Below are 25152 nucleotides of genomic sequence, written 5' to 3'. Positions count from 1 at the left end.
ACCACCGATTCTACGGGCCATACAAGGTGCTCAAGACCTACAACGACATCACCTACAAGCTAGAGCTACCCCCACAAATCAACATCCACAACGCTTTCGATGTAAGTCTCCTCAAGAGATTTGCACCGGATAGCACCTATGGTCGGAATGTCCCAGAATATGTAAAGGATGGCCCGCCCAATGAGCCAGAGGCCATCCTAGAGTCGCGCTTTCGACGCCGGAGACAACTATTCTATGTCGAGTGGCGCAACAAACCCATGACGGAATGCACTTGGGTACCTCAAGAAATCATGCTCCGTCTCGGACGACCCCTTGTGCTCCAATTCTACAACATGCCCACTGAAGAGGAGGACGTCGATCAACATGACACCACATAGAATAGTCCTCACCCCCCCTTGTAAATAGCACCACCCTAGGTAGCTAGACATTTTGGAACAACAAACTCTTATCTTTGTAAATATCCACCCAACTTCGACAACAAATTTTGTATCGGCGCGCCTCAAAACCCCGGCTTGACGTGAGCGTCAAGCTCTCTCGACAAGGAGTATATAAAGGAAGTATGTGCCACTTCTCCCAACTTTCCAGCCCCGTTTTCCAATGATTGCTCGCGTCCCTTGTATTCGGCACTTTCTTATGATATTGCTCATTCGTTCGCGTCTCTCATTCTCGTGTCCCTCTTGCGTTCAGTTTTCAAGTTGCGTTCTTGTATGTGCGTTTGCTTGCCTACAAGTCCCGTTTGCATCGCAGGTGAGCCGACGCAACCCCATTTCAGCGGCGCCCCGAACAAGGGCATCGCAATATCAAAAAACCCCTCTTCTATCACACTCCTCTCAAAATCATAGGCACCAATACACATCTTAAATGAAGGCCCAAACATCAGCAACAGGCTAAAACTCCCACCAAAAGTTACATTCACTTGTGAATGTGCATTTGTGAATGTGCATCAAGTGAATGTGCATTGGTCATATGAATGGGTACAACCCTCTGGCTGATTCAGCAATTACAGCATGCATTTCTGTGGAATGAGCTTGTTACAGGGGCAGGTGCAGCTGCTTCAACAGGGTGGTTCGATGGGGTGCAACAGACGTAAACAGCAACAGGCGGATCAAGGGGCCCAGGAGCATATTTCGTCCTCACAGCATGGTGGCTCATTATTACCTTAACTGTGTTGGTTGGGTAAGTATTTTACAATAATGGCAAATCCCATCCAGTCTTAGATTAAGTTGAAAATCTATCCCTCGTAATTAACAGAACAAAATACTCACACAAAGTCACTCCAAAATAAGAACTCTCAAATCAACCCTCAGATCATATGTATCTCATCACGAGCATCAGGTAGAGCTAATAACTTGATCATCCCAGGGAGAGAAAAAATTCCTCATTAGCCCACATGTATAGCTAGAACAAAATTACACCATGTTTCAGGAAAAACAAAAAATATCCATTCATAAATTGCAGCAGATGCAACCATCAGATACAAAGGTAAAGCATAAACTAAGACTTTGATCCGGATCCAGTATGGAAAATAGAGTACGCACTGTGAAGCCTCAGAACACTCGGTAAAATCAGCACGAATAATCAGCGTGGTGCATGACATGGAGTCTCATCACCGGCAGCTCACTTCGGTACTTTTTAAAATCACTTTCAGGACAGGACCATTAAAGAAAACCAGTTTTACAAAAATTCCATGGTAGAAGTAACCTCTTTGTAGTTAAAAGCAATTATTTATATAACAACCAAAGTGCTATCTAAGGATACATAATTCTGAACAGCAATCACAAAACTAGTAGCTAGACCATACCAAAAGAGCACGGAGCAGAAAAGAACGGCAAAAGCAAGATTGCGACTCAGTTGATAGAAATGATTCAGCACAGGATCAGATGTACGTGGTTCCTTTCCTCAAAGAATTAATCACCTCCATCCATTCACATTGACAAGCAACAAGAAACCCAGAACTTCCAAAACGTCGGACAGGCAATTTTACAACAGAGAACATCAGGAGATAAACATCCATCATATGCTACTCCAGAGTCTATGCAAAGAGGGAGCAGTGCATCCTACAAACAGAATTACAGGAGATCCTCTCCTTATTTGTTTTGCAGAAAATTCAGTGCTCAAATCTTGTAGGAAGGGAATGACAAAGCGGAATGCCTGTATTGAACGCATTCCGGGAATATAACCTTCAAATTTTCTCTAATGTACAAGGGGCTTAATCCCCAGGACAACGCTTTTAAGAGCTTCATGGTTCACTTAGTTTTTGAATCAGGCATGGGAAACAAGCCTGTGCTTGCAGCATTTCGAGGAGGAGCAAATCCTAGAAGCTTTTGCAGATTAGATCTGATGCTTACAGAACAAAGAAAGTAGAGAAAAACCATAGCACAATCGGTGGGGTCATCACCATGAAGCCCGCGATGACTCATCCTCTGCACGAATGGAACAGGGGAGAAAGGAAGCTTAGCAACAGATTTACCTTCAAAAAGCGAGTTAAGCAAGCCGAAGACGACGATCAGAACGATGGCGACGACGCCTCCCGACTTGAATTTAGCAAAGGAGAGGTCTCGACTCGACTCCTTAAGGCTGTTCTCAAGGCGATCCATCTTCTTGACCTTAGAGCTCTTGCTGGACGAGGCTGCGGAAACACCAGTGCTCGTCCCCTTCATCACCTCTAACTTCCTGGACGCGCGGTCAATGCTGGAGCGGAGACTTTTGTAGGATGCCGTTCTGTAGATCAGAATCCAGGATATGGCTTCGCAGACCATCGCGGAGGCGAAGGAGATCCCAAGAATGATGAGACAATCTCCATACCTCATAGACAACGCCATGCTGCTCCAAAGAAGGACTCTACGCAGGTGAACATAAAGAAAACCCTAGAAGCCACAGATGGTTTAAACCCTCGAGTTAGTTCAAAGTTCAAGCCCCAGCGACATCAGGGAGCAAAACTTATATATAGAACTGCTAAAGGTCTTAGGCCCTTGTCAAGCAGGACAGGCCCTAAAGTGTACACTTGGGCGTTGCTTTTTTCGACTTGAATATTCGTCGAATGGGCGTAGCCCAGCTGGTGTAGCTTTCGCATGCTTCGCACAATGCCATCAGCTCGAATCATGTTAAAGCTCTTCGCGCCATCGCTTTTGAGCATGTCTTGCATGAAGCGGAGATGGGCGAGGAGTCTGCCCCGGGTGTTTACTCAAAGCAACGGACAAATTCTTGGACGAACTACCTTTTGCCACTTCAGTCTCACACACATCCGAGCGGACATGTGTGACACAAGCCTTAGGCTGCTTACACACCAAAACTGCACCTACCCATCCCTTTTTGGATTGGACAGGTAGCCTTTACACACCAAACTTGGGGGGAGGGGTTACAGCAACAACGTTGTTGGTTGCTCAGTGCTTTCGACAAATCAGGTGCAAAGGCCACAGCCCGCCCATTGATGGACATGCAGTCCTGACTGCCCAAGCCCTTGTCCACTGCTCCGAGAATGCTACCAACCAGTCTGCGTCTATTGTCGTCCACGCAGACACTCACACCTGCTGCCTAATTTTGGGCAGGCAGTGTGTAAACGGCCTTAGTATCCATATGCGTGAAGGTCATTCAATTTTAGTTGATGAACATGTCTCCCTCTAAAAGCTTAAAAAGTCTTTCTCTCATGTCCTTTCAAATGCTATTTCCCACAAAGAGAGAGAGAGAGAGAGAGAGAGAGAGAGAGAGCAAAACCAGCTGGGTTGCAAGTCCATGCAAGCCAGGGAGGTCATTTTTTCTTTTGTATGAGAAGTATATTCAAATGCCCCTTTTTGCAACAATATTGAATCCTAGTAAGTGGGCAATAGAGGGAAAGAGTAGACATGCATACGATTTAAGAAGCCTAAGAATTAATTAGATTTGTAAAGGCTTATGTGGATAAGGTGGCACCCTACTAATTAGGCATGTATGTGTTGCCATTTAGTGCTTGTTTTCAGTGATTTGGTTAGGCAGAGCACCACACATACATAGTATAATCAGACAAGGAACCAAAAACTGTTGTACATGAAAGCAAACGTGATCAAAAGGCAATTGTTAAAGGCGTAGATTTCCTCATTTGCGTTTCGATTACAATTTGAGAGTTAAGGCAAGTGAACACACTATTGAATTATATAGGGTTGGAGATGTTCGAGAACAATGGCAAGAAGGCCATCGGCTGCTACAGGGTAAGGGAACTTCCATAGGATCAAGGTTGATTATTCCATAAAGCACGTGGCCACCACCCAACCACCTAGTTATAAGATGTGAACTAAGATGCAAGAGAGATTTTGTCACGACCAAGAAGAGGCACAACAAAGCACACACAAACAATCACACACCAAGGCGCACACTAAATGGAGCAAGAGGGTGCTAGAGCAAAGGGAAGAGAGAGAGGAATGGGACTTGCGTAATACCTTGTTTGTGACTTGCAAATGGAGATGGTTCGTCACAACACTTCCACAGAGCTTGTACAAAACTAATCTAATGTATAGTGGATGCTAAACTTTGCCAACACACACTTGTTGTCTTAGGGTGTGGGAGACCTCTCACCAAAATACACTCTTACAATGGACACAAATTTGGCAATGAAAATACACTAAGCACTTTCTTAAACAAACTCAATTGATAGAATTTAAAAGACACAAGTCACCTTGAATTTACCATAGGACATATACAATAGTGGTTTTGAGATTTTGAACTCACACTCTCTCACTTACAATGTGTAGCTTGAAAGCTTCTCTCACACCAAGTGTGAAACTCACAAAGTGGCTGCTATGTCTAAGTCTCTCCTCACGCATAGAGTGTTGGGGTGCTATGTGAGATATTGAAGATGATTTACAAGAAGGAGAGGGCCTATTTATATGTTGGAGACCCCTCATTAAGATTATTGTAAATCCTAATTTGCAAGCAAATCAAATCAAGATTATGATTTTTTTGAGCATCAAAATATTGTGGGTCTTCTTTGAGTCATGGATGTGGGCTCAAGAGAAAGGCATTATTGATGGTAGATAAGGTGAAATTAGAGAGTTAAGGAAGGAGAGAGAGAGAGAGAGAGAGTTTTTACTATGTACATGTTTTGAAGTGAAGTGCGTTTTAAGGTTAGGTCAGTGGATATTTTGTATTAGTAGATTAGTAGTTAGTGTTAGCGATGTTGGTTGATGAAAATCCCTCAGTTTGCAGAGGTTAAGCATGGTTTTACATGCTGAATTTTATGTATATAGAGAAAAGGTAAGAAGGAATTGTAATATAGAGGTAATAGAGAGAGGCATAGAAAGAGTGTAGAGTTCATATGAGAGCTATGGAGGTGAGAGAGAAGTATAATAAGAGGGTGAGAGAAACTATGGAAGGTGCAAGTGAGTAAGTGATGGAGAGGAATGTGTGTGTGTGTGTGTGTGTGTAGAAGTGTGAAAGGAGGTGAGAGAAGACTAGGGATGATTTGTGAGAAAAGTGGGCAGACTAAGGTCCACAAAAAAAATCATATTTCACCGGTGGTAGCTCCAAAAACTTTGGAGAGATTATTAAGCTTGTGGGCTACATTTTGTCTTTTGATTACTTCTTCAAATTCGAAGTGGAGGTGGACGCCAAATATTCCACTAGAATACCAATTTTGCCTCATTGCAAAAGTCTTCAGTGGCGTCCCTTTATGTTGAGTTTGTATACTTTATGTTGAATTTGTAAACAATTAGTGATTGCTCAGATTGCTTTCAATATTTTTCGTGGGCTTATGCTGGATATCCTTAAAGAACTGAAATCTGATGAACCTGGGACATATTTGACCACTTATGCCAACTACAAAGGTGTTAAGATTATCACCAATTTACTCAAGCCATGTATTGGAGATGATGACTCCCCCTCAATGAAAAGACCTAACTCTTTAGCCACCCCCAATTCATTCACATCATTTCTGACACCTAGCTCTTCCTCTAATTTTAATAGAGGAAAATCTCATAGCTTTACTAGGGAAAGAGGAAGAAACACCCCTATCCGGCACCTTCTTAACTTATGATCACTTACACTATGCAAGTTGCTATTGGTCCATGTGGAAGGATACATCTTACCAAGAAGACTTCTTTCAAAGAGTATATTTACAAACATTGCCTTTTCCAAAATGTACTTCTGGATTGGGTACACCCAAAGACGTTTTTTTGTGAGCGTTTGACTTACTTTTTGGAAACCATGAAATACTTGATAATGTACTTATTGGTTGGAAGTATCAACAACCTATTAAGAATGTCATCTACATTCATGATTTTTTACGACACGACACTGTTCTTGATTGTGCTTGTGATAAATATATCCCTTTTTGTAAAGATTTTAATACTTATGGCAAGCATGTCTGCACTTGTAATCTTGATCTAGTTAAAAATATCACAATCCAAAAAATTATAGCTAAAGGACTTAATCACATACCCATTTTTCCTAAAAAACCATATCTCGCTCTATAAACTTTACTTAGCTATTAACTGACCTTGTCAGTACTCTCTGACTGGAGAAGACAGTCCTAATGGACTTAGCAAAATTGGTTGAACAATGTTTTTTTCAAAAAATCTCCCTCTTACCATATAAATGGTTGTTTACTGAAAGCTCATGGATCACACCACAACTAGCAGTTGAATTTTAAAAACTTTCACAGGACTGGTTTATAGTAGGGTTGGATAAAAGCTCCAACTGTCCCACTCTTTTATGCAAAAACTTGGCTTGGAAAGCAACTCACTCTCAGGTGTCTGAGAAGGAATTCACACCACTTAACACTTCTCTGTGTGAGGTCACTAATATGATTTCAATCATCTAGATAAACTAGGTAAATCTCTTCAAGATGCCAAACTTTCAGTGATTTTTCCCACCTATGAACTACACAAGCATAAATTCAGATGGATGTCTGATGCTCGAATGGTATTTACTAAGATCACCAAAGATATCACCTTTTGCCTTGACCTTGTACTTTCAGAATTTGAATATGTCTGTGCTTTTAAATAGAAAATCTGCTCTAACTTTCTCCAAATACATCTAACTTTCTCCAAATACACTATAACTCTTTTTGGCTAGCAAAAAACTCCTCAAAAGTTACTCTTAACCTCCCCAAATAGATTTTCCATCTCTTCAGCTGATATTACTCAATGCTATTAGAATATACCCCTGAGAGGAGAATTAGGATTGAAAGATGTTCTATTACATATGATTAAGTTTGCCTTTAAACATGCTAGGATGAATGGTTTCTTCTACATTTCTCTCTCCAAAAAACCTAGATGGATTAAAAAATCACAATCTTCTCATCCCTTACACTTCGATGAGGAAAAACTATTAAAAATATATATTGGGTCCTCGATAACTGCACTATTCTCTTCGGAGGACAATGCTTTAACCAAAGCCTGGGCATTCCCATGGGTTTTTCCTGCTCACCTCTTATGTGTAATTTATACTTGGCCTTCTTTGAATACAAATGGTTTCTCAAAACCATGGGTGACAAAAGCAACTATCATAAACTTTTACTATTTAAACATACTTATAGATATATGGATGACATATTAAGCCTTAACAAGAAAACATTCTCAAAAGAAATTAATCATATTTACCCTAACTGCCTAAAAATTGAACCAACCTATGGCCAAGGGTTTACTACATCATCCGGCTTCTTTTCCACTTCGGTACAATTCCTTAATTTTACAATTACACTTCATAACCCATGTAATGGAGGCTATGACCAACGATTTAGAGACCTATTAGATATCCCACCCATTGAATTCATAAAAAACAACAGTAATCAACCACATAAAGCTACTCTTAGTACTTTCATCAGCCTCCTATACTTGATAGTATACTCCTCTTCTAACTGCTTCTTAGTATGGGAAGATATCAAGATACTTATCCACAAATTTTTCCTTGATGGATTCAAGAGAATTGACATAATTAACAAAATCACAAAATCTTTTTCTCAAAGTGACTGCCTGGCCTAGAATTCAACCACACTAACCTCATTTCTCTAATTAGGTAGTAGGCCCATTCACAATGGGCCTACTATCGACATGGTGCCTGGGACAAAGCCGACACACAAACACACACACACACACACACACACACCCCCCCCCCCTAAGTACTTATACAACTAGTATTAACATAGTACAAAAGCCGACTCTTTACCAGGTTTGGTTTAGGTATTTTTTAATTAAAAAAACCCCCACAACCCCTCAAAACAACCCCCCCCCCCCCCCCTTTGGGATTGGCCCCTCAAGCATCACCTTGATAAATTTTTAGCCTCTCAAAGTGTTAACCCTCACGGCTCACGGACACCCTATCACCTACGAGACGGACGTTGTAACCTACAGTGGACATTGTATTATTTATTTGGTAGAGTCAGCTACCGGGCTTGTCGGTCCAATAGAAAAAGGGTAAGAGTGATCGCCGATGAGAGGTGCACTCTAACTGGGACATTCAAGGGATTAGTTGGCTAAGCATGGGCGCCCAAGTGTGAATGGGGTGAGCTCATACAAAAGCCAACTAAACCTAAAATTCACTCATTCTCTCATTTGTGCAATAGAAGAGTGCTCTTGCTGCATCTCCATCTCCATCTTCTTCTTCTTCACCTCCTTGTGTGTGTGTGTGTGTGTGTGTGTGTGTGTGTGAGAGAGAGAGAGAGAGAGAGAGAGCAATCGAGCATTGCGGCGGCACGACGGCGGTGAAGCGGTTGAGCGCGAGGTAGCGGCGTCTCCTTCTTCTTCGCGGCGAGGAATCCTCCACGGCAGGAGCATAGAGCGGTGAGTGACACACCATTGCCCTCTTTTGAGCTTACTAGTTAAGCTAGTTGTGTGCTTGGAGCCGTCTATGGCTCGCACACAATGTTAGGCAAGGCCCTTGCTTCGACAGTGCGGCAAGGAGCGCACATTTTTGGCGCCGCTGCCGGGGAATCGCCTTGCACTAAGCCCAAGAGGCACTTTGTGCTTCTCCTATGAGTTGTTTGTAGTAGGAAAGAAGAGGAAGAGGAAGAGGAATGAGTTATTTTTCAGCAAGTTGTTAATTTCTGTATTGTCTGCAAGTTCTGTGATTTCTGTATAATGTTGTGTTTTCTGTTTGCACATAGTCTTTGCACGGTTAGTAGTCGTTAGCTTGTTTTCAGTGAATGAATAAGTAGGAAGGCAGTTAGCAATTTCTGTTTGCACACAGTCTGTACACAGTTTTCTGTCAAGGTTTGCCTGCACACAGTCTTTGCACAGTAAGGTAGTGAGAGAGGAAGTAGGTGGACAGTTAGCTCACTGTCAATAAGCAATTAACAAATTAGTTAGTAGATTAGTTAGTGGTTAGCAGCACTGTTAGTAAGTAGATAAGGTAGTGAGCTGTGAGCTGTTGACAGAGAGGTAAGGTAGGTGTTGACAGTGTGTGTGGTTAAGAAAGGGTCACCTAAACCGCGCGCGGTTGTCGCCTAAAAAAAAAAAAAATCAAAAAAAAAATTTAATCGTGAGTGATTGGGGGGCTACACTAAAATTTTGATCGGGATCGGGATCATTTGCCCAGGCTCAAGCCCAAGCCTCAGTCCTCAATCTTATGATATATACTAGACTCACTCTTATATATATACCCTACCCCCTCAAGAGGGAATGAGAGCATGTGGGGCAAGTCCTCCCTTCTCTTCCCACTTGCACCCTTAGACTTTTTAATTTGGGCCTAGTTCCCTACTAGAAATTGACGGTTTTAGGGATTCCGAGGGCATAAAGTGACCAAACGGAGGACTGTAAAGCACGGAAAGTCCCTCTGACTGAGACGCTCATTTTGAGCTATCATACGTTCTATTCTATAGCTGGGTCAGGAAAAAAGGACCAAAAAATAAAAAATAAATAAAATTAAGAAAAGACTTGGGTTGCAAAACACCCAAAAATACTAGGTGAGCAGCCTTCACGGGCACTCACTGACACTTCTAGGGGATCCAAGTCATATGAACCTACGCTCTGGACGAGTGTTAGAGCACGAGCATATTGGTAGTGCCTCCATTTACGCGGGCACCCATTATTCCTCCACCCTAGGTTCTGGACCTTCGGCAGGGACTCAAGGTAGCGCGACCCAAGATCCTCATATCGCGTCTAGTGATTCTTCCTCTGACTACGAAGTCATGGAGGGGTATCCTACACCAAACCCTGATAGTTCAAGTCAAGACATGCATGCTATGGGCCCACGGCCCGGGTCCAACGTGTTTAGCCGCTTAAAAGAGACCCTTAGTAGAGCTACTCGCTCCGAACATGCGGTTAATGAAATAAATGAAGGGAGTGGGGAAGTAAATTCGTCATTCATGCCTAAAATAGACCCTATGCTTCTTGAGAGTGTGCATGTGAATGTTCCATCCACTGCACCTCCTGATCCTTTAGGACTATCTCCCTCTGAGGTTCTACTACCCGATGGTAGGAGTCTTGCCGAAGTGCAAGAGATCGAACGCTATATGCAAGCAACAAGGGAGAGGGAAATTGAGAACCTACGAAGGCTAGAACAAAGTCGAGCCCTGAAAGCAAAGGCTCCTATGACAACAATCATGCCAGCCGAGCAACCGAGTGCTCCCAAGATAGCAGTCACGGAGGGGCAAGCGATGGGGAGCAATAATGCTTCCACCTTGAGGGAAACCTCCAGCACGCCAGGCCTAGATGGGATATTCCTAAACGAAAATTGGGAGTATGACCTACAAGCAGAAGCTTTAACTGATCGGTACACAGGACACACCTATCATGTGGGTTGGTTAGATGTTCTACAATCCACATCGGGTGCTACTAGCATAGATGAGCAACAACAGAAAGTCTGTGATGTCCTCCATAGGATTGTCGAGTTAGAAAGACAGAACACAGGGATCAACATGCCTTCAACAGGCCTAATGAGATTCTTGGATACGGGAAAGGCCAACCAACCAACCCTATCACAAATGGAGACTCCCTCAGTGAGCCCCATTGATCCTCCATATGTTGTTTCGCCAGGGGCCTCAGTACAATATGAGCCCACAAGTGGCAGCTTTACCTTCCTAGATCTAGCTCATCTTTCTCTCAATGACACTACGGCTACCATGCATATCCCAGTGGTGAGCATGACAAGAAATACACCATGGAGTTCATTTGTTAACACAGCGCCGATGCCTAGTAGCACAGTGCCCCCAACTATACCTACATGTATGTATCAATCATGTGCACCTGTCGTACCTCAGCCTCATGTAGCTCCTACACCTCCGATTATTCCAAGAGCTTACAATCCACAATGGAATTATCCAAGCTCTTATACAAGTGGAGCCATGCCATTTAATAATAACATGCCATATCCGGCACCCCCTATGCCTAGGGCCACGCCTGTAAACTTTGGACCACCGTCTGGTACACCACCATACGAAATATGGGACCCAAGAGCCGCATGTATGCCAAGGCCAAGGCCAACTCCCATCTCACATGTGGTTCCAGGAGCACATACACCCATTATACCTGCTCAAATAGGAGATTTGACAGCATTTGCTCAAACTATCGGTCGCTCTATTGCGGAAAACATGCGTAGTGCAGCTGATAGAGAGCCTAGGAGCAAGGCAGTTCAAGTAGCTAAGCTCACACAAAAATTCAGTGGAGACGAAGATGCTAGAAAGCATATGGAAGTCTTTGAACATGTGTGTGATTCCTTGGAAGAGCACAATGAGCTACATAAGTGTAAGGCTTTGAGTTTGACCCTAAACGGAAAGGCTGGAGATTGGTATAGAACCTTAAGAGTAGAAGAGAAAACAATATACTCTACTCTTAGGAGACTGTTCTTAAAAGAATACATACGAGAGGGAGTACTTTGGGGTGTAGCTTCTCAACTCCAGAAAGCCCAACGAGAAGAAGGTGAATCCGTGAGAGACTTCATTAGTCACCTAAAGAATTTGAATTCTCGATGCAATCCAAACAAGCGATTCAACAACAACCAATTGCTCGATAGATTCATTAGGGGACTACGACATGAAAGTATCTATAATGGCCTAGTCATTAGAGGTATCACTACTTGGGAAGCAGTCACCATGAATGCAATCCAATTGGAGGAGAATTTAATGATTGCAAGAGAAAGAGTGTCCGCCGAGCCGAAGTCTAGTAGCTCGCAAGCGTCAGGGCATGAGCCAATGAAGATAAAGCCAATCGTGAAAGAGCAAACGATATCTGAGATGACTTTGGCAGATCTCACCAAGGCCATCGAAGAAAGCCTTAGGGGTAATCGTGCTCCACAAAACACTCATATGTATCCAAGAAGGGAGCAACAATGGTGCTCAATTTGCTTGGGACCACATACTACGAGTGAATGCCCTACTTTCAAAGTAAAGTTTAACGGGACTTGTAACGTGTGTGGTAGGTATGGCCATCAAGCGAAGGATTGCCTAATGCTTAAACGCATCATGGAAAATAGACCGCCTATAGCTTGGGCAGACTCACCTCGAGTTCCTGCATTGATGCCTACCCCACCCATGGAGCAACAGTTGCCATTACAACACATGGTCCCTAGAACCCAAAATGTGGTCCAAACCACACCGTTGCCACCTCCAGTGCTAGGACCGCAACCCCCTCATCCAAGAGTTACACCTATGAACCAAATAGGTTGCGAGTCATCTAGTACTTATGTAGATTGCGAAGAGGACATAGACTCTAGTATCACCTATGGAGTCGACATGCTTGAGGAGTGTCCCATGTACTATATGGAAGACCATTGGGGACAAATCAAACCGGTATATCAAGCTACTGCACTAGCAGCAAGAGGCCAAAACATTAATAGTTTTGCCCGGAGACCACCTCTTCAGTGCTACGAATGTGGTGGACCACATCGAGTAGCTGAGTGCCCCATTAGAATGCAAAAGAATGCCGCACTAATGCAAACAAGTCAAGGGAGTGCATTGGCAATGCCAATACTCACTTGTAATCGTTGTGGCATAGATCATTTGATCGCACAGTGTCCTAACAATCCAAACGCACCGAAAATCACACCATTGAACATAATAGAGATTGTTGATGGGACACCACCAACTATAAACATAGCACTAGTGAATGCACTCACACGGTCGATGCTCCAAAAGCAAAATTACATCCTCGAAGAGAGAGATGTTGCATCCATTGGCTGAGCGAGAAAGAAGAAAACACGAAGAAAGAAATCCCTTAATGCTTCTAGCTCAAAACCTAGTTCAAAGACTAACATAGGGAGAGGAGAGGATCCCGTGTATATGAATGACCCTAAGGATGACTCAGATTCGATAGAGACCACGGAGACCAAAACTGTTACTACAAAGGAAAAAGCCAATGAGGAGGATCACGAGAGGGAATTACGACGAACACCAAAAGAGTATTCAAAGTTAAACCACCCAGTTGCGAACTCCCAAGATAAGCCACGAGAGACAAAAAATGAGGATTGCAAGAGAAAGATTGGAACCTATCCAAACCCAACATTGGAAATTGAACGAGTCCAACAACTGAGGGGTTTGGTGGAAGAAACTCAACAAACATTAGAACCTGAACCCAAACATATCCAGATGTCAGACACAGTGTTTCCCACACAAGTTCAACCTCACAAGAACTACAGGCCGTTAGCTATACCCAGTATCATTCGGGAAGAGAGTGAGGGTAGGACATCTGAAAGTGGACACACACCTTTCCTACTAGAGAGAATGTTTGGTGAGGGAATGCCCGACCCCCTTGAGGAAGTGGAGATTCCATCTTCACCATTCTCTTGTCAGGGTCCTACGTCCCACAAGATGCCATTAAATGTTGCCAAATTGATGGATTTCATGTCTTCAGAAGTTAGAACCACCATCATGTCCAAACTATATAAAGACCTCGAGCTAGTCTCAACTCTTCGAGCCTTCCTCAATGGAGAATTACAGGCCGGATTACCACAGTTTGCACATATGAACAAACCTGACTCGGTAATGAATGATGAGGAACATTTAGCACCACCATCTGACCTAGCGGGACATGAATCTGTAATTGAAGTACCCGTTAACAAGTTGGGGCAATACTTTGAAGGTGATGAATCTAATGCTACTCTACCAATCACTACTAAAGGATTAACTGTAAAGGGGGTCCTTGACGGTGGTGCGAGAGTCAACATGGTGACAAAGAGTTGTTGGGAGTCTATGGGGCGACCTCACCTTGAAGCCACAAGCGTAGTGGTAAAAATGGCTAATGGATCTATTGTTACGCCTATTGGAATGCTAAAGGATCTCAGGATCAAAGTCTTGGGACACAAGGTAAGGCAGACTTTCATTGTTATGGATTTTTCCAAGCATCCTATGTCATTTGAGATTATCTTAGGGCGTCCATTCATGAGGGAAGCAAAAATGGTGCATGATTGGTCCAAAAACCACGTCTACTTACAGTTCCAAGACTCTGTCATTCGAGTTGATCTTTTAAGTGGTCGAACGCATCCTCTAGGAAATAAATTCATCATTGATAATTGATCAGACACAACAATTCACTCAGCTCCATTACAGTATTGTTACACGTGTAACGAAGACACGGATATTGGGGAGAACTCTCCTTATATGGATATCCTACCCGGAATGGCTGAGTCAGACAATGTCGATTGGGTACACCTAGCGGCAACTATAGATACATGGGGAGCTAGAGGAACAACCTGGGTAACACCAGATGGGGAAGAGATACCACACATTGCACCAGTAAACATGTTAGGTGTAGCGCATGTAACATCCGATGATAAGAAAGAGGCACACCTACCTGAGAGTGAAACCGATGATTCCTCAAAGGCTTCAGGCCAATACACATCAGAAACGGAATCTCAGGGAGAAATGGATTCAGAACCTGAAGAAACATCGAGTGAACCAAGTATAGAAACTGAACACTCAAGGCCTAGTACGACCATCTATGGTAATTTATATGAGAGTGAAGAAGATACAAGCGAAGACCTATCAGGCGAGTCGAGTTCAAACATTTACCAAAATCAAAACCTTAACAAGAAACAAAGGTCATATAAGAGACGACGATATCGAGCAAATGTGAGAGCTAGGATAAACAAGGAAAGATCTACTGCAGAATGGCTTAGCTATCTAGGGGCATGTGATGCTCATCGAAAGCTAGTAGACAATTGGGGTGAACATCTCCAGAGTGTCATGTGGTGCAGCCCGCGATCCATTGACCTCGCTCAATTGGAGGTTACAGAGCCGAAATTGAGTTGAACTATAGGAAGACGTCAAAACCGAGAGTTAGCACAACAACAAAAGGATGCAAAACTAAAAGAAAGGTCTCCATCAGGACAAGAGCCTGCTAACTTACACACGGCTCCTGAACATTTTAAATCTTATACCACGGGGGAGTGAAAGGTTGTGTATGCCAAGGCCCAACGAATACCTACCAATGAAAGCAGTGGAGTCTATGATGGTCCAGCGGTAGTTAAAGAGATAGAATTAGCAGAACCAGGTGAGGAGTCTAAACCAGTCTTTATTGTTCAAGACCTTACCGAAACTGAAGAGGCTGTACTTAAGGAGCTCCTCAAGGAATACAAGGATATCTTTGCTTGGACATATCATGACATGAAGGGCATCCCACCTTCTGTGGTGCAACATACAATTCCCATGATCAACACTGCTAAACCCGTCCAGCAACGACCCTATCCAATAAATCCTAAGTACGCCAAAATTGTACAAGAGGAGATTGAAAAACTTATCCAATGTGGATTCATATACCCTATTGAGCACTCAGAATGGGTTTCTCCAATAGTCATTGAGCCAAAAAAGAATGGTAAACTAAGAGTGTGCGTGGACCTCAAGAAAGTTAATGCAGCTACTAGGAGAGATCATTATCCCTTGCCATATTCAGAACATGTGCTTGAAAGAGTTGCGGGCAAGGAAGCTTATAGCTTTTTAGATGGGTACTTTGGTTACAATCAAATTACAATTGCATGAGAGGACCAAGCTAAAACTACTTTTATGACAGAGTTTGGAGTGTTTGCATTTCGTGTTAGGGCTTTTGGCTTAACAAATGCCCCTGCTACATTCCAACGATTAATAAACACTGCGTTTAAAGAATTTCTAAGGTAGTTTTGTGAAGCTTTCCTAGATGACCTTTGTGTTTATTCTTCTTGGGAGAAGCATTTGTTATATCTACGAAAAATATTTGAAAGGTGCAGATTTTATCGCATCTCATTGAACCCTTTCAAATGCCAATTTTGGGTTAAGCATGGAGTCATTCTAGGGCATATAGTGTCCAAGAACGGGATATCCAGAGATGAGAGTAAGATTAAAGCCATTGCCGATTTGCCACCACCTACGAACTATAAAGGAGTTCAAAGGTTTATGGGCCATGTTGGTTATTATCGAAGATTTATTTTAAACTTTGCCGAGATAGTGCGTCCATTGTACAAGCTTCTTATCGAGTTTCACTGGACGGAAGAATGTCATCAATCTTATGAGTTATTAAAGAAGGCCCTAACAAGTGCTCCAATCCTGCGAACACCTGATTGGAATGTACCTTTTCATGTGCATATTGATGCATCAAATTTTGCTATTGGGTGTGTTCTAACTCAACCAGGAGAACGTAAATTGGACTACCCTATTAGCTTTGCAAGTCGCCAATTAAATGATGCCGAGATGAACTACACTACTACAGAGCGTGAAGGTCTAGCTATGATTTACGCAGTAAAGAAATTTCGCTATTACCTTCTTGCTACCAAGTTTGTGTTTTATGTTGATCATCAAGCATTGCTATATTTGGTAAACAAGCCGTGTTCCACAGGTCGAATTACACGATGGTTGTTAATTCTTCTTGAGTTTGACTTCACCGTTGTTGTGAGGCTTGGGAGAAAACATGTCATGGCAAATCATTTATCTCGTATCCCTAATGGCGAAGCTCCTACGGGGGTTGATGATGAATTGCCTGATACTCCTTTGTTCATTGTTGAGACAATGCCTGAATGGAGTGAAAAGATTGTTAACTTCTTAGTTAATGGTTTTCCACCCAAAGAGCTGCGAAAAGATATAGCTCGAAAATTAATCAAGGAATGCGAACCCTATTGCTTACTAGCTGGAACTCTCTATAAGAGAGGAAAAGATGATGTTCTTAGACGCTGTGCCCGCGAGGATGAGTATTTATATATTCTACAAGAGGCACACATGGGCGTAGCTGGTTGTCACTTTTCGGGAAAGTTGACTGCCCGAAAGATCTTACAGTCAGGCTATTGGTGGCCCACTCTGTTTAAGGATGCATCACTTTTTGCAAAGGGATGTAATGAATGCCAACGCTTCAACAAGCCACAAAGAAGGGATAGGATGCCTCTACATCCCATCAAGGTAACCCAACCATTTGAAAAGTGGGGCTAATGGCAGACCGTGGGAAGGGAAAGATCACCGAATGCTACACACCTAGTCCAGAGCTAGTTTGGGCTCCAAGGCAAAACCAATTTATTCCACCTAGCTCAGGAAGGGGGAGTTCCATGAAGCTTCTAGCTCCTCATGTAATACATCCATAGAGGTAAAAGCTTCTACACAGCCTCCATCTATAGTAGTGGACCTCCATGAAGCTACAAAAGAATCCACACCTCCCAGTGTTCAAGAATCACCTGATGAACCACTTCAAGTTCGATCCTGGGAGAGTACCTTACCACCCTTGCAACTTGACGAGGCACCTAGGGTAATAGAAAACTACTGGCAAAAATCCTCACCTATCACCAATTGGAACAATTGGTTTCAAAGGGTGACGACATCATTTCAAACGGTATGATCTACCCAAGGAAGGGGGGAGTGTTTGTGGACATCCATTATTCACTTGCTTCCCTCTCAACCTTTCTCCCTAACCTCTTAATCTCCAATCTTAGGGAATGTATATATAAAGCCTTATACTCACAAAAACAACATAAAAAAGTAAAAGAGCAAGAGCCATAACACAAAATCATAAAAACAAATTATGCACAAGAACACGACCCTTGTAATATTTGCACTCTAACCATAATCTATTTGCGTGTACAGATATGGTTAGTACGCTAGAGTCATCCACTCCTGCCTTGGGTGAGAGGTACCCTCGTTACTTTTCACAAATATTTCACATGGTCTTTCCAGTGCTTGCATGTGAATGGGATTTGATAGGTACGCTAGCATGTGAGAGGAATTTTGAGGAGTTAGAATGGCTGATACGTCTCTTGACCACGTTTGATCCATACTTAGTAGAGAGCGTTTCTCCCATTGCACAAGCCTATCCTTTTGACCAAGATGACTATAGGCGTCTAGTGACCTTCTTAGTAAACATGGGCACCTATGATGAAGAAGAAAATTTACAGCACTACACGGATGGCACATATGGTCTCATGGATGATGACTTTGTTTATCTCGACAACCAGGATAGTGCAAATAATTAGGTTAGGGTTCCTTATGTTTTTTGTTGTGTTCAATAAGTGTTGGTACCTTTTCCCACTAATGTGCCTCCTGGAGGTATTCCTTTTGTTTCCTAGTGTGTACAGGAGCGTGTTGCTATTGATAGGATTTGGACCTTCATGGAATCTTTATCTCGACTCACTCTTCAAATCAAGCGCGACCATCGACACAAACAGGTGTTTCTTGTCCATTAGCATTGCCCCTTATCTTTTTTGCATCTATGATTGTCTGTTTTAATTGTGATTGGTAACCTAATATTCACCGCATTTGCTTAGTATCAAACATTTAATTCAATGTAATTTTTTGTCATAATCACTTGTCTAGGTTTAAAAATCAAGCAGTCCGACTAAGCTAGTTTGACCAAGTTAGGTGTTAGAGATCTTCTCTTAATACCATGGGGAATGCCTTCCTAATAATCAATGGTTACTTAGGTTCTTAATCCGATTTAGGCAGCATTGTGTGAAATGTACTAGGGCTTTCTAGTGGGCTTGACCCTATTGACCTTTCGCTTAAGTATTATAAAGGGAGTTTACTAGTGTGATGAGCCTGGGGAGCTGTATCAGTGTTATATGACCCCCCAAAGTTACAAAATTAAAATGCTAAAAATGAACAAACAAAAAATCAAAGTGCCACACTGTAAAATCTTAAGCTGGAACAGACATCTCAGCTTGATTTGGTACTTCACTCACATGTATTGCGTATGGTACTAGAGCCCTAGAGGTTCCCAGTATGGGCGCTTTTCCTTGAAAAGCAAAAAATCCAAGGCATACAAAATAAGCACACACATCAAATTGAATCACTGTGAAAAGACTTTGGGGGGTCAAAGAAAAGGTAATCAGTCAGGCAATGATTTCATGAGAAATTCCTTTTATCGTAGCTTAACTACAAGGTCTTCTAGATATAGCCTCTAGTCAGCCCTCGAACATGAATACTTGGCTCTCGCGATTAAACAACTTAATTGACCACAAAAAATTAAGAAGCTTACCCATGGTATTAATAGTCGATCTCTAGTGCCTTTCGATCGTTAAATTAGCGACCCCAGACTTGTTTAATTTTTTTACCTTTACATCTGTTTATGCATTTGATTACATTGCAATTTAATGCTTATTGCTGACAAATTGTTTAAAATTCTGTTACCAATCAATTGTCTGCCTAAAATTGCATATGCTTTTTAAACGCTTATGAAAATGCAATTACTGTGCATTGTTGTTTGATTTTGCAGTGACTAATGAAGGATAAGGACATTCATCTCAAATGCTCTTCCACCTCGACCAACGAGCTTCAACTCAATAGCTTCCGAGGACGGAATCTACATCAGGAAGGGGGGCATGTTAACCCTCACGACTCATGGACACCCTATCACCTACGAGACGGACGTTGTAACCTATGGTGGACATTGTATTATTTATTTGGTAGAGTCAGGTACCGGGCTTGTCGGTCCAATAGGAAAAGGGTAAGAGTGATCGCCGATGAGAGGCGCACTCTAACTGGGACATTCAAGGGATTAGTTGGCTAAGCATGGGCGCCCAAGTGTGAATGGGGTGAGCTCATATAAAAGCCAACTAAACCTAAAATGCACTCATTCTCTCATTTGTGCAATAGAAGAGTGCTCTTGCTCCATCTCCATCTCCATCTTCTTCTTCTTCACCTCCTTGTGTGTGTGTGTGTGTGTGTATGAGAGAGAGAGAGAGAGAGAGAGAGAGAGAGAGAGAGAGAGAGAGAGAGAGTGCGATCGAGCATTGCGGCGGCACGACGGCGGTGAAGCGGTTGAGCGCGACGTAGCGGCGTCTCCTTCTTCTTCGCGGCGAGGAATCCTCCACGGCAGGAGCATAGAGCGGTGAGTGACACACCATTGCCGTCTTTTGAGCTTACTAGTTAAGCTAGTTGTGTGCTTGGAGCCGTCTATGACTGGCACACAGTGTTAGGCAAGGCCCTTGCTTCGACAGTGCGGCAAGGAGCGCACACAAAGGCGCATGAAGTATGGGACACTACCCCAAAATAATGGTAATTGGCGGGCATTTTTGGATATTGAGTTAAATGACTTTGTAAATATCAAGTACTTCACGCTTGTCGCTTACAATATCTACCTCACGACCTTACTGCCACATGAGCTTTGTGCACATGCATGCTGCATGATGATGTTCTTTCTTTCTTCTCTCCCTCTCAATCCCCTACGGGGCCATGGCGGCTGCCTTTTGTAGCGAGACACTTTGGAAACCGAGCAGAATTCAAATACGCAGGTCTGTATCATCACTCCTTCCACTGATGGAGTACTATATAAAGGTGAGGATGGCCCTGATCCCCTCTCTCATTCTTTTGCATGGTGTTTGTGTTGGAGTAAAGAGAGATTTGAGGGCTTTTCTTGGAAGCTTGCCTACTGTCTAGCGATGGAGCTTGTAGAAAAAGATGGTACTTCTTAGGTCCGCATTCTATAAAAGTATTTTTTTATTGGTGTTTTTGTTTGCAGGGAAATTTTCTAAAGTAAATCAAGAGAGATGGTGTGGCTTGAGATTTAGCATCCATGAGCATTAAAACAAGCTAGTCCATTAACTTACGTGCTTTCTTTGGTCTTTTTAGACAACGGAGGTAAAAAAACAGTTGTCAATACACAATTTTTTGATTTGTTTTGGCTTTGGGCGTAAAAGTCATTTGGCCTAAGCAGATGAATGAGGATTGGAGGGTTAAAACATAGTTATGGGCTAACTTAGAAACCGTGACAAAAAAGGGGAGGTGCACATTAAGTGCCCAATAGGTACTTGTCTGATGGTCAACTACCGAATTTCAAATGTTTACTACACCTTATTTTGTTTTATGCTTGGGTGGGGCATGTACTCTGTAAAAACCGAGATTGTGGCCATCATTGGATGAATAAAGATACTTGGCACTAGGTCGTTCCCATGCACTTCACATGTAAGCTTGGTAAATCTTCTGAGGCCTAAGTATTGGCTCGTTTTTCTGCATACTGACTCACCATTCTAGGCTACAGATTATGGTTTGAGCCGATGATGCCATTGAAGGGTAGGATGCACCGAGGATTCATTTACTTTTTGGCTAGTCTGATACAGTGAGTAAGGAGAGAGGGGATGCAAGTCTAATTTATCCCTTGTGTCTTCAGGCTATACAATAGAGTTTGGTGCTGAATCTTTTTGGAGTAAAGGGTATTGGAGTCATGTATAAAAAGAGACCTGGTCTGATGGGCCTTTGTTGCATTTGATATTTGGTTACTGCTGGGCTGCTAGCGTAATGATCGTATCGCTTTTGGAGTGTTGTACTGCATACAATGGCTTGGGTTGTATTGCATGCTATGGTGGAGGTTTTTTTATGACGCTTGCTGGCGGATGTTGTGGCTAAGCAGACTAAATATAGTACGTAAAAACAGCCACACACACACATACACACACTCAGTGAGCTTCAGGGAGCTTGAGGGTGTGTGCCTTGTGCCACCCACACACACAGTCAGGCTTGTCAGATCGGTTTCCTATAGAATTCAACATTAGAGTTATTTTTAAATTAAATTGACTCTCAATCCTCAAGTGTGCAACCCCCCTTGCCCCCCCGCTGCATTTTAACCCTCGACCATCAAGGCCCCAACTCCCGACCACACTCACACCACCCGAGATAGGATGAGCTTGAGAGATCAAGAGGGAATGAGAGCTCCTTTTAACAAAAGAATGAGAGAGTGTGGGTGAAAGAGAGAGAGAGAGAGAGAGAGAGAGAGAGAGAGAGAGAGAGAGAGAGAGAGAGAGAGAGAGAGAGAGAGAGAGAGAGAGAGAGAGAGAGAGAGAGAGAGAAAACAGGGCTTTGACACCCTTGTCTCAACATTGGAGACTCCTGTCTGATGGCGGGAGGCAACGTTGACTTGGCTTAACGGCATATCTGGAGCGGGTTGTCTCTGAAGATCGACTTCTTGACATCAGCCCCATCGGCTTTGAGCATTGACGGCTTGGCTTTTGCGACACGCTTTACGTCATCCTTCTCAGCATTCCTCCTCTATGGCTTTGAGGATCGGTGATTAGCATCGCCTCATCACATCTGTTCCAACACCGATTTTTGCGGTTCGACACCAATTTTGGCGGTTTTTCTCAGCGTTTTGGTGATTTTCCTCTATGACTCGGCATCCACAACTTAGCACCGACTTTGAGTTTTGTTAATCCTCACGGCTCACGGACACCCTATCACCTACGACGGACGTTGTATTATTTATTTGGTAGAGTCAGGTACCGGGCTTGTCAGTCCAATAGGAAAAGGGTAAGAGTGATCGCCGATGAGAGGCGCACTCTAACTGGAACTTTCAAGGGATTAGTTGGCTAAGCATGGACACCCAAGTGTGAATGGGGCGAGCTCATATAAAAGTCAACGAAACCTAAAATTCACTCATTCTCTCATTTGTGCAATTGAAGAGTGCTCTTGCTCCATCTCCATCTTCTTCTTCTTCATCTCCTTGTGTTTCTGTGTATGCGTGAGAGAGAGAGAGAGAGAGAGAGAGAGAGAGAGAGCATTGCGGCGGCACGACGGCGGCGAGGCGGTTGAGCACGGCGTAGCGACGTCTCCCTCTTCTTCGTGGCGAGGAATCCTCCACGACAGCTAAGCGTAGAGCGGTGAGTGACACACCATCGCCATATTTGAGCTTACTAGTTTAGGCTTGTTGTGTGCTTAGAGCCATTTGTGGCTCGCACAAAGTGTATTGGCAAGTTCCTTGCATTGACACGTGCGACATATGCGCACATTTTTGGCACCGTTGCCGGGGAGGCACGCTCTTCCTGGAAAAAAAAGAAAGGGGGGGCATGTTAACCCTTACGGCTCACGAACACCCTATCACCTACGACGGACGTTGTATTATTTATTTAGTAGAGTCAGGTACCGGGCTTGTCGGTCGAATAGGAAAAGGGTAAGAGTGATCGCCGATGAGAGGCGCACTCTACCTGGAACATTCAAGGGATTAGTTGGCTAAGCATGGGCGCCCAAGTGTGAATGGGGCGAGCTCATATAAAAGTCAACTAAACCTAAAATTCACTCATTCTCTCATTTGTGCAATTGAAGAGTGCTCTTGCTCCATCTCCATCTTCTTCTTCTTCATCTCCTTGTGCGTGTGTGTGTATGCGTGAGAGAGGGAGAGAGAGAGAGAGAGAGTGCGATCGAGCATTGCGGCGGCATGACGGCGGCGAGGCGGTTGAGCGCGGCGCAGCGGCATCTCCCTCTTCTTCGCAGCGAGGCATCCTCCACGACAGCTAAGCGTAGAGCGGTGAGTGACACACCATCGCCATCTTTGAGCTTACTAGTTTAGGCTTGTTGTGTACTTGGAGCCATTTGTGGCTCGCACAGAGTGTATCGGCAAGTTCCTTGCATTGACACGTGTGACATACGTGCACATTTTTGGCACCGTTGCCGGGGAGGCGCACTCTAACTGGAAAAAAAGAAAGAAAGGGGGGGCATGTTAACCCTCACGGCTCATGAACACCCTATCACCTACGACGGACGTTGTATTATTTATTTAGTAGAGTCAGGTACCGGGCTTGTCGGTCCAATAGGAAAAGGGTAAGAGTGATCGCCGATGAGAGGCGCACTCTAACTGGAACATTCAAGGGATTAGTTGGCTAAGCATGGGCGCCCAAGTGTGAATGGGGCGAGCTCATATAAAAGTCAACTAAACCTAAAATTCACTCATTCTCTCATTTGTGCAATTGAAGAGTGCTCTTGCTCCATCTCCATCTTCTTCTTCTTCATCTCCTTGTGTGTGTGTGTGTGTGTATGCGTGAGAGAGAGAGAGAGAGAGAGAGAGAGAGTGTGTGCGATCGAGCATTGCGGCGGCATGACGGCGGCGAGGCGGTTGAGCGCGGTGTAGCGGCATCTCCCTCTTCTTCGCGGCGAGGCATCCTCCACGACAGCTAAGCGTAGAGCGGTGAGTGACACACCATCGCCATCTTTGAGCTTACTAGTTTAGGCTTGTTGTGTGCTTGGAGCCATTTGTGGCTCGCACACAGTGTATCGGCAAGTTCCTTGCATTGACACGTGCGACATACGCGCACATTTTTGACGCCGCTGTCGGGGAATGCCATACACTAAGCTTGAATGGCACTCTGTGATTCTTTTGTGGTGCAATTTCAATTGTAGGAAACGTAAGGAAGGAGGGTGTGTGTGTTGAGAAGAAGGATTTTGTGTTGCTACTGTGTATTTCTTTGTTAATGGAGTTTTCAAAGGTACTGTGTTTTTTCTCTGTCATAAGGGATTAGTATTAAGGTTGTTAATTATGTGTAATGCAAAGTACAGTAAGTAGGAAGTAGATCTGTGAAAACTAATGTAGTGTGTTAGTGTGCAACAGTAGGTGTATTAGTTGTAAGTAGGTAGGTAGAGTGTGTGTGTGCTCTCGCGCAGGCCGCAGCGACCTTATCCTTTAAACAAAAAAATTTAAAAATTTAAAAAAATAAAAAATTTAAAGGTAGGACCGGGATCGGGAATATCTCCCAGACCCTAGCCCAAGCTCACGCTCAGGCTTAAGCCTCAGTCGCCCTTTAAAATTACGAATTTTAGCTTCACACGTAGCTAAAAATCGACTTTTTTGAGGAGCAATGGAGCTGCAGGTATCCGAACATTGTGCTGTAAAGCACATCGCGACCCTCTGAGTGATACGCTCATTTCGAGCTATCACACACTTTAATTTAAAAAACCGATCATTAAAAAACATTAAAAGAAAAGAGAAAACGGACGCCTAAAAAAGTAAGCGATTAACCTTCGAGGTTATTCAGCGCGCTTGTAGGGTGCCAAAGGCACATGCATTTGCGCTCTGGTCGTGTGATAGAGACGGAGCAACTAGAGAG

At 43.4% G+C, this 25152-nt stretch overlaps 1 protein-coding gene across 1 annotated transcript; it reads right to left on the bottom strand.

Annotated features, from left to right (window-relative positions):
• Positions 1 to 1894: 1894 nt before the first annotated feature.
• Positions 1895 to 2908, bottom strand: LOC147446874 (uncharacterized). Its single transcript, XM_086522819.1, has one exon. It carries the CDS (start codon positions 2820 to 2822, stop codon positions 2247 to 2249), a length of 576 nt encoding a protein of 191 aa, XP_086378945.1. The 5' UTR covers positions 2823 to 2908; the 3' UTR covers positions 1895 to 2246.
• Between the last annotated feature and the right edge of the window lie 22244 nt (positions 2909 to 25152).

This window comes from Adiantum capillus-veneris, chromosome 11 (genome assembly GCF_014529385.1).
Source record: "Adiantum capillus-veneris isolate H3 chromosome 11, ASM1452938v2, whole genome shotgun sequence".
In the NCBI taxonomy this organism is placed as follows: Eukaryota; Viridiplantae; Streptophyta; class Polypodiopsida; order Polypodiales; family Pteridaceae; genus Adiantum; species Adiantum capillus-veneris.
The sequence above is the reverse complement of the archived record's forward strand: the minus strand, read 5'-3'. Positions and strand labels throughout refer to the sequence as shown.